This window comes from Macadamia integrifolia, chromosome 13, assembly GCF_013358625.1.
Source record: "Macadamia integrifolia cultivar HAES 741 chromosome 13, SCU_Mint_v3, whole genome shotgun sequence".
NCBI lineage: Eukaryota > Viridiplantae > Streptophyta > Magnoliopsida > Proteales > Proteaceae > Macadamia > Macadamia integrifolia.
This window is the reverse complement of record NC_056569.1, coordinates 902603-913402: the sequence shown is the minus strand read 5'-3', so window position 1 is coordinate 913402 and position 10800 is coordinate 902603. Positions and strand designations below refer to the sequence as shown.

The window sequence follows — 10800 nt, the reverse complement described above, 5'->3', positions numbered from 1 at the left end:
TGCACTGGATCGGGCCTTTAGCCCATGAATTTGAGGTCACACTAGCTAAGTAGCTAACTGCTAATTATTTATTATTCTAAGAATAGTATAGAAATTAAATGGTATGATGCAAGATTCTAATCTACTTGATGAATGGGAAGAGGGGTGGGCAGGGGCGGGGCGGGGCGGGGCGGGGCGGGGCGGGGAGGGGAGGGCAGGGAGGGAGGAGGGAACATGAATTAAGATCGTAAATTGGGGTTTGGTTTCATTTGATATTATCGATATAACATATACTAAACTAATAACATGTGAAATGATGAAAAAGCCTTTGTGACAAGATCATATTAGCAAATTCTTGAATAATTCACGAGTGATTTGGCAATAATTTCATTCATGAAAATCCTGACCCAATTCCAATTGCTTCGAAAATGTTAGAATAATTTGTGAAATTTTGAGAGTCAACGAATAATTTAGGAAATGAATAATTTTACTCAGAATTTTGGTCCTTGAGATTAGTTAGTGAACAATATGGGAATCGTAAGATACAAATATTGCAACATGGTGGTCAAACCATCGAAACAACCTCTCAAAATTCTGAGAAAGAGGATGAGTAGTTCTCATCCCTTTGGACCTTGCACATGTGGGAATGTGCCCCAAATATGCCCTTTTTATGTTTTTATGTGAATTGAATGACTTAGGAGGAAAAATTCAGAATCTCTTCAAAATAAAAATAAAGAAAATGAATAAAAAGTTAGAATTTTTATTTAAATTTAGGAAAGGAGAAATGGACTTAACCGTGCATCTACCAACAATCCCTGAAACGCTCGGAGGATACGGACAAGCCATTTTCCTATTTCTGGAAGTCTACAGTTAACGAGACCAAGTCAGTCACACACGCCCATTTCCTTGTAACCAACAAATGCTTTCCTTTATCTAAGGCGTTGAAAAGCTTCAAATTACATGGACCTCTAACTTTCCTGCTATTTCTCAGGAATTATCATTTCCTTCATAACTGAGAAATGCTCCCTTTGTTCCCACATAAGTCACCTAGTTCTCACTGAAGGTAAACGTTCGTCATCCAGAAACAAACAATAATTTGAAGCTTCTTCCCAAAGGTGCACATCTCTCTTTCTCTCTCTCTCTCCCTAGAGAATTCACGTTGGCTTCCCGTTTTCCTTCAGTTCTGTTGAGCAGGATTGAAGTTTTGTAGTGTTAAATAAGCTAGGTGTAAGGCTTAAGAACCTCAAATCGATGCACTGTTTTTCAGCTCCTTTTCCTCTTTTCTCATGTAAATGAACTTATTGTGAGAAGGTTTCAGGATCTAACAAAACCCTGTGAAAGACTGATCATTGACACTTTCAAATGCTGTCCTCTAACTGGCTTTGGCTTGGAGTCTGAATCGTTTATTTCTTATGCAACTTTTGGTCGTTTTGTCTATTTTGTTTTTGTTGTTTCACTTGGATTTCTTTGATATTTTCTTTTCGGAAAAAGAAGTCTAGGAGACAACAAGGTCTCTACACCCAAACACGGGTGAAATGACGGCCCCACCTCCACGATAGACAGAAATCTCACTGCTGTTGATGTTTCTGTGTGTACTCCCATTTGTCCTGTCACTGATGCAGGCCACACTGCCTTTTAGGGTATCCTCTCCCTTTTTTTTTTTTTTTTTTTTTCCATTTGTTATTATTTTTTGTGCAAAAGAACGGTCCTAGTCCCGTGACCCTGTGCCACACTCGGGCGGTGAATTATGCCTCCGCTCATGCGAAATTCAAAATCCACCATGTCTTTATGCCCATGTGCGCTCCTTCATGGGGCCATCTAACCAGGGATAGTTCTTTCCCCTTTCTAATTGCACGATCCTTGTGTCAGTGCGGGCCAATGAAGGGGCACATATTGGCATAAAAAGAGGTGGATTTTTTTTATTTCACTAGGGGGCATTCATTCCCTCACCTCCCTTCCCTTTTTTTTTTTTTTTTTTTTTTTCAAACATGACAAGAAGCATATATTGAAAATTTGAAATCTGAAGGAAAGGAAAGAATCCAGTGATATAATGAGGCAAATCTCCTCAGTAGGTGCCAATAGTGTCAACTATCAAGATACCACCCAACAAAGGAAACAACATGAACTTTAAAATGGAAGTTTGTTTACAGTCCTTCCCTATTCCATTCCATTTATGAAAAAAATAAAAAATAAAATAACATGACAAGATAAGAGATTAATCAGCATTAGAGACCGAACTCTTCTAGTCAACCAAGTAGCAAAAGTTATTCCCTAAGACAACAGTTTCTGATGTTTTGTTCTAGTTCCCCTCTCCTCTCTTGGTAAAACTCAGGATCACCTCCACCAAGACGAAAATGGTAACCTCACATTAAGGTGTCCCATAGCCAATTAGTTGTCCAATAAGTTGCCAGTCATCCCATTATTTCATGGGGTTCTCGATGTGAAAAATACACCATAATGTGTTTGTATTGAAATCTAAGCGGTGTCCCCCACATTATGTGAGCCTAGTAAAGTCCATACCAAATTATATAAATTCCATAAAGTGCAGAGCGATTTTGAGTCATTAATGCCCCAATGATTTTTCCTTCCAATTTACTGAAAACTAGAAGCCTCCAAATGCAGTAATAAACATGATATTCATGTAGCTCCCTATTGTTGTTTCTGTTGGGCAGGGCTGGAAAATAGAGACCATCTATTCTTTAAATGTCCCTCCTCTCAAATCTTGAGAGTTATCCTATGATTGTGCTCACCCTCGAGAAGCCCTAGAGGGAGTGTGGAAGAGATGGAGACGCAATGAATAGAGAACTCATTCAAGGGAGACTTATAGGATCTATTGCTAAACTAGCATTCTGTTGCATTATTGACCGCATTTGGCACGAAACAAAATTTTGAATCTTTTAGAATAAGATTAGGTCAGGCCAATCAGTGTCAAAAGTATTTCCTTAGATGTGGAGGAACATTATCAGGCTGTCATTGCCAAGAACCAATACCCTAACTCTGGTAAGGCCTGTCTTCTGAGTGTTTTAGGGGGTAGCCTCTAGCTACTCTTTGTACATTGTTTTCCCTTCCTTAATTTGCAGACAAATTTTGAGAGAGAGAGAGAGAGAGGTCACGTCAATAATGAAGTGTCGAAGGAATCGGTATAACTGATTGGTTGGTTAACTCTCACTAGTCAAGTAATATTTAGAATGTTTCCACTGATATCTTTTTAATAACGGCGCATTTGAATGACACCTATATAGGTTTCAATTCACTATTTTTGTTGTCATTGGATGAATGAGGAAGAAATTGTCATTGCTTCTTGCAAATACAATACATCTTGATGCCCTTGGAACCTTTTTCTTGCTATTCTTGTTGGGGATCAAATGGAAAACTAGCAATGCTTCCTGCTGTACTCTTCTTCTATTATCTAGAATGAGCTATTGCTTCCATCATGAATAGGCCTCTCATTGTGCTCATTGCTCCTAGGTAAGCCTTTCCCATGATCACCATTTACAATTAGAAAGACTTGAAAGACAGGTTCCTTCGGAGTTGATGTTATTGTTTCAGTAGCCGGTTCCAGATGATCTGTGGTGACCGGAATCGAAAATACTTCAGTTGTCAAGGTTAGACTAGCAGATAGAGCACAGTCAATATCTCCTTGAAGCATATCATGCTTCAATTTTAGTAATCGTTTTCCACATTTTGATCTAGCTGAGTTGCATCCATTAGAGCAAATATTGTAGAACTTGTGGGATCTTGGCTTGTATCTAGCATCACCTCTAGGTAATCCAAAACTGAGAAACTGTTTCTATTAATCTCTATTTCCCTCACCCCATTGATCATCAGATTAGTTACGTTGCTAGAAGAATGGCCTTTTATTGTCAGTTGTGGAACCCATTTTTGTCTAGTCTGAGATCTGATTTGCTGATTAAATTGAGAAAAGTTGAATTCACTTGATGGATCTGGTATTTATGGAACCATTAAATGTTTCTAATGTCGTTTCTATAACTATGTTCTTTGGAACCTAGTATATGGATCTAGTATTTTGGAAGTTTAATTTTATTTTCCTTCAATTTTTATGGGAACAGGCTGTGCACGGTGCTGAGTGCCCAGCCTTTGTCACTTTGTCCCTCCCCCTTTGGAAATGACCCCATGCATGCCCCCTTGCATCCCAGCACCCCCTAGTTGACTTGTAGCTAGCAGCGTGCCTATATCTGTCCCTATTTTTGTATAGAAATCTACTGGAATGCCTCACTTGGTGTTCTTGTGATATGAGGTTCTTTGCCTTTTCCTTGCATTTCGCTCCAATATGTTAATTCTAAAATATTAATCGGTCTATGTTATTTCATTTTATTTGAGTGTCTATTATCTTTATTGTGTTCTTAATGAATGAAGATGGTCTAAATTATACATAACCTTTCTAGATTTTTCTATTAAATTTGTCTAATACTCTTGCTCTTTAATATTCTCAATTAGTTTTTGTTTTGTCTATTCATTAACAGGTTCAACTACATCGATCTAAGGGATGTTGAGATTTTGATATTGCTCTAAGTCTTTCTAGAACATATAAGATAGAAATGGTTGGTATTTAGATGCTAGAGTTTTCACAACATTTTTGCATATAGGCTCGCATCAGTTCAAAAAGTGGTAAAGCAGGTGGGATTTGCATCGGAATGGCCTAAACTAAGCCACCAAGTTACAAATAGAAGTTGCAAACATGGTTGCTTTTGAACAAACAAATATTGATATGAGTATTTGGACATTATTTTCGCAATCTTCTGCAACCATTTTTCTGGATGGGTTTTCTGCTACTTCACATCTAACATTGTTATTAGTCTTATCCATGTTTTGGGCTTACAAGAGACACACGATGCCTACCTTTGAAAATCCAAAACCGGTTTTGAAGAATACATACTTTTTACATTATTGGTTAGTCTTTATATCTTGCTTGGGTCTAGCTTTCTATCATCTTTTCCTATGGTTGTTAATATACTTCTCTGGGTATAGACATGGTTGGCCTAACCTAAATGTTGTTGCACAATTGGATTTTACATTCAGAACACTCAGCTGGTTTGTGATATCTGCTTACTTGCACTTCCAGTTTTCTCACTCGAGAGAGCATATGTTTCCCATTCTACTAAGAATTTGGTGGGCCTTCTACTTCCTATTGTCTAGCATTTATCTTGGTACACATTTTAGTTTGCATTGGAAGAATCGGTACTTACCATCCTTATTATGGGTCTCTGACGCTATATCCATTATTGCTGGTTTGTTTTTGTGCTATGTTGGGTTATTTGGCAAAGAGCAAGAAGATGAAGATTTCCATCTTTTAGAGCCTCTATTGAAAAATAGTTTTAATCCAAGTAATGGTGACAATATAAAAGAATCAAATTATGTTGGAGAGGGTGTAACTCCTTATGCAAATGCCAGTGTTCTTAGTATTTTTACTTTCACTTGGATGGACCCTTTACTTGCACTCGGATGTAAAAAAACGCTGAACCTTGAAGATGTTCCTCAACTTGCCAATTGTGATAGTGCCAAGGTGGTCTTTGCTCATTTTAGAAATAAACTTGAATCTGATGGTAATGATAGAGGTAGTGTTGGTCAGATAAACACAATCAAGCTAGTGAAAGCATTGATTCTTTCAGCATGGAAAGAAATTCTATGGACGACTCTGTTCTCCATTATACACACATTGGCTTCTTATATTGGACCATGCCTTATTAAAGCCTTTATCCAGTATCTCAATAGCCCTCACCAATTAAAATATAAAGGCTATATGTTAGTGTTTGTTTTCTTTCTTTCAAAGCTTATAACAAGCCTCTCAGAGAGACACTTATTCTTTCAATTGCGAAAGATGGGAAATAAAGTCCGTGCTGCCTTGTTAGCAACAATCTATAAGAAGGTTCTCAGGCTTTCAAGCCAATCAAAGTGGGACCATAATAGTGGGGAGAACATTAATTTGATAAGTGTTGATGCTGAAAGGATTGGCTTCTTTAGCTGGTATTTGCACAATATATGGAGGGTGCCTCTTCAAATTGTTTTAGCATTATTGATCTTATACGAGAGTCTTAGGCTCGCTTCACTTGTGGCTTTTGTTGCTACAATGATTTTGATGTTAGCAAATATTCCACTCGGAAAATTACAGAAAAGATTTCAAGAAAAATTGATGGATTCAAAGGATCGAAGGATGAAGGTGACATCTGAAGCTTTGAAGAATATGAGGATTCTCAAGCTCCATGCCTGGGAGATGAAGTTCTTGACTAAGATAATTAAACTCAGAAATTTGGAAACAAAATGGTTAAAAAAGTTACTTTATTCATCGGCTCTTATTGGCTCTATTTACATGTCTGCTCCCATGTTTGTATCTATTGTTACTTTTGGATTTTGTGTACTTATGGAAATTCCGCTAGAGTCATGGAAGATTTTGTCAGCACTTGCAACATTTAATATATTGCGAGGGCCCATTTATAATCTCCCAGACACAATTTCTATGATAGTTCAGACTAAAGTTTCGCTCGATAGGGTAATCTCATTCCTTTGTCTCAATGATCTTCATCCGAATATAGTTCATACGCTTCCAAAAGATTATATCGAGATTGCAGTTGAAATAGTCAATGGGAATTTTTCTTGGGACCTTCAATCTCCTAATCTCACACTAAAAGATCTCAATTTTCGAGTATACCATGGTATGAGGGTGGCTATTTGTGGTTCTATTGGGTCAGGAAAGTCAAGTCTAATTTCATGCATATTGGGGGAAGTTCCAAAGGTATCTGGATCTATTAAGTTGAATGGGACAAAGGCCTATGTTCCACAATCACCTTGGATACAGAGTGGCAAGATAGTAGATAATATATTGTTTGGTAAAGAGATGGACAAAGACAAGTATGAGATAATCCTTGAAGCATGTTCATTGAAGAAGGACATAGAATTATTAGCCTTTGGGGACCAGACTATCATAGGTGACAAGGGGGTCAACCTTAGTGGTGGACAAAAACAAAGAATCCAAATTGCACGTGCTTTGTACCATGATGCTGATATTTATCTACTTGATGATCCCTTTAGTGCAGTGGATGCTCACACAGGAACTCATCTATTTAAGGTATCCTCTCTTTGACCTCCACTTCCAAATCTTTATTTAATGTAATTGATTTGAAGATACAAACCTAATTGCTTACATCACAATTTTTTTCATAAAAAAACTGTTTGATTTAGAAATTGATTTAAGAGAATGACATCATGGTTGTCTAAACAAACTAGACATACAAACACATAGAATTTACTAATGCATGCTATTATATGTATAACTCCTCGGCTCTTTTATATTACTAAAAATTCTTTTTGAGTGCCTAAATATGAACATCTAAATTTTTGTGACAGGAGTGCTTGCTGGGAATTTTGGGTTCAAAAACGGTAATTTATATTACCCATCAAATAGAGTTTTTATCTTTTGCTGATCTTATCCTGGTGAGAATATGTCATATTTGTTTTCCGACTTCAAATCTTCCAACCTGGTTTGAGAGTGATCATTTATCTTTTCTTATTTGATAGGTTATGAGAGATGGAAAAATTACCCAAGCAGGTAAGTATGAAGAAATTCTTAGTTCAGGAACCGATTTTATGGATTTAGTGAGTCCACATAAGAAAGCTTTGGCAGAACTTAATTCTATCAAATGTGGGACTACTTTGGATTATTTAGTTAATGATGAGAAAGATGATGATAGTATGTTATATAGTGAGAAGTCTATTCAAGATGATAAGGAAAGAGAATCCAAAAATCACAAAACAGAAGATCTAGTAAGGCCAAAAGAGCAACTTGTTCAAGAAGAAAAGAGGGAAAATGGTGGAGTTAGTTTTGCATTCTACTGGAAGTATGTTACCACTACATATAAAGGGGCTTTTGTACCATTTATACTGTTAGCAGAAATCCTTTCTCAGCTTCTCCGAATAATTAGCAGTTATTGGATGGTGTTGGCTACTCCCGTTTCAGAGGAAATGAAACCCCATTTTAAAGGATCCACTATCATCTTTGTTTATGTTGCTTTGACCCTTGGAAGCTCTCTTTTTGAACTTATAAGGACTATGCTCACAGTAACTACTGGATATAAGACAGCCACTCAGCTCTTCAACAAAATGCATTTGTGCATTTACCGTGCTCCTATGTCATTTTTTGATTCTACTCCAAGTGGAAGGATTCTAAATCGGGTTAGTAAATATCTTTAATATTTTTTGAATCTAAATGATCTTCTTTGATCACCAAATAAGATAATAAAATTCTAAATAAATTCTATTTTTGTAAATAGGCATCCATAGATCAAAGTGCAGTTGATACTTCTATTCCACGTTCCTTTGAAGAACTTCTAATTTCAATCATTGGATTCTTAGGATCCATTGCAGTAATGTCACAGGTTTCATGGCAGATGTTAATAGTTTTTATTCCAATGTCTTTGGCATGCATATGGTACCAGGTAATTCTACAGTCACTTCAATTTCTCATGATTAAATTAAGCTCAGCCATATTTTCTCCATGGTTAATAGGCGATAATAGAAGTTTGTTCATGTTTTCTTTTATTAATTGATCTTAAATCTGCTCCCTTCACACCAAAATTGATTTAATGGTGGATGCATATATTCTTGGTTATGAAAATGGTGACTTAGACCTTATTATTTTCTTAAATTTATAAATAACAATGGCAATAAATCCATTTTCCTAATCACAAAATTTCATCTAAATGAATGCAAAGTTGTTTTCTTTCTGTTACCATAATTGTTTGAGAAGAAATGACCAAACAAGACCAATGTTTATTTTTTATTTTTTTTTATTTTTTATAATTTATAAGGGAGGGTGTCCCCACATCCTTTGGAGTGGGAATATTACCTTTACGCCCACACAAGCCGCTTCCACTCCGAAGAGGGCGTGATCCCCAAGGAAGAACAAGGTTGGTGCCAAGGGAGTTCGAACCCAAGTAAGGCGCTTTACCCTCTACGAATCATCAAGGCCAATTTTATCAGTGCAAAGTGCACCTAAAGCAATGTAGTTGATTTTGATATATATAAAATATTTTAGATATATGTGGATAAAAATAAATTTTGGCCTATTAGCCTGTTGGTAGCCTTATCGATTGGATCTCATACTAAAAATAAGATAATAACTGACAGAAGTTAATAAATAATTTCTCATTTCTACAGTAGCTAAATAATAAATCAATTTATAAATTAAGAAAATAAAGTACTAGATACCTTTAAAATGACAAATTGATAAAAAAAAATTTGAATTAGCTAATGGTATTTAATAATTATTTCTCAATAACAAAAGATTAAGATGAAAATAGAAAGGTCTATCAATTTCAAGTCACGTGGAGAGAAAAATGAATAGGTCTTCAAAACATTCATTTGGATAAATTGAAACCTTTCTGATTGGCTGATCATTATACTTCCTAAAAATCAAAATTCTTATTCAATGAAGGAACAATACCACTATTTTTTTCAATATGATACCAAAGTGGATGATTGACTCATTCTTTTTTTTTAATTAAAATTTAAGAAAGAACAAAAAACAATTGACAAACAAAACCACAAAGCGAGGAGAGGCCCCCCACCTTCAGCATTGCCATCAGCGGGGACCCAAGCCACGCACTAAAGAAATCTATAGTAAGGTCTAACCTCTGCATCTTTGCCATTGTCTCTAAATTATGACTATGGAATGCAGCATTGAAGGGTGTATTCTTTGACTTAGCTGCTTTCTTTGCTAGATAATCAGCTACTGAATTTGCTTCCCTAAAATTATGAAAAATCTTCTAGTTAACATTCTCTAAGTAAGAGCTAATATGAATCCATCGTTGAAGAGAAAACCATGGAATCTTCTTTTTTTGCACCACCGTGACCACTGCCACTGAATCAGATTCTATCCATGAGAATGGGATAGACATCTCTTTCGCTTTCATAAGCCTCTACATAAGACCTTCAATCTCCGTCCTCATAATTACCTTTAACCCCCAAGTACACACTATATGACATAAGGCTCCTTCCATTGTGATCCCACTTGAGCCCACCCGCCCCCGGCACTGCCCGGATTTCCTAGAGAACTTCCATCAAAATTGAGTTTTACCCATCCATAGGAGGCTTACGCCAGGATATCTCTAAAGGAGTGCTTTCTCTTATATCCTTCTTGATCACCTCAATTACATACCTCGGCAATCTCTGCCGATTGTCATGCCGACGAGCATTTCTCTCTCTCTCCAAATATGCTCTGCAGTGATCACAAGAGAAACCACCCACACTTCTCTCAAAGCCACCACCTTCATTTTTCTCTTCCATCATGTCATTTAATTTATTCAGAGAGTCATGTTCTATTCAGGGAACAAAAAACAGTCCGAGACACTTTTCCAAAATTCTAAAGGAAATGGACACTACACAAACACGTGATCTATATTCCCAGCTGATGATTTGCACATCTCACATATGGGACACCATACAAACCCCTCTTCTCATAATCATCAAATCCATTGGAAAGTTCCCGTGCGCAATCCTCCAACCAAGAATAGACAAACGGGGCAGAAGCTTCTCACACCAAACCAGCGCCTCCCATACCACAACCGACTTTTTCTTCCTGATATGTTCCCACGCTGAGTAAACGCTGAAACTGGCTGGCACTCCAAATGCGTCTTCACACTCATAGCTAGGAAGGGGAATATCTTTCATTTCTCAAAAATTCCCTATAGTAGGGACGATTGGACTTGGGATAAATTCCAGACAAAATTCTCCATGAAGTTGGACACTTTTCCATTGAATTGATCTTCTTCAGCATAATCTAGCTGCATCATCTCTATTCTAGAATTC

General features: G+C 36.8%; 1 protein-coding gene across 1 annotated transcript; it reads left to right on the top strand.

Annotated features, from left to right (window-relative positions):
• The first annotated feature begins 4678 nt into the window (after positions 1 to 4678).
• On the top strand, positions 4679 to 9676 carry LOC122059767 (ABC transporter C family member 3-like). The gene is made up of 5 exons (XM_042622804.1): positions 4679 to 7063; positions 7342 to 7428; positions 7513 to 8166; positions 8265 to 8429; positions 9671 to 9676. The coding sequence occupies exons 1-5, from the start codon at positions 4679 to 4681 to the stop codon at positions 9674 to 9676; spliced, it is 3297 nt and encodes a 1098-aa protein (XP_042478738.1).
• The last annotated feature ends 1124 nt before the right edge of the window (positions 9677 to 10800 follow it).

Coding starts and splice junctions, on each gene's coding strand:
- LOC122059767 (XM_042622804.1), top strand. CDS start 4,679: ATGGTTGCTTTTGAACAAACAAATATTGATATGAGTATTTGGACATTA. Junction 7,429..7,512: donor CTTTTGCTGATCTTATCCTG/GTGAGAATATGT, acceptor CTTATTTGATAG/GTTATGAGAGATGGAAAAAT. Junction 8,167..8,264: donor GTGGAAGGATTCTAAATCGG/GTTAGTAAATAT, acceptor TTTTGTAAATAG/GCATCCATAGATCAAAGTGC.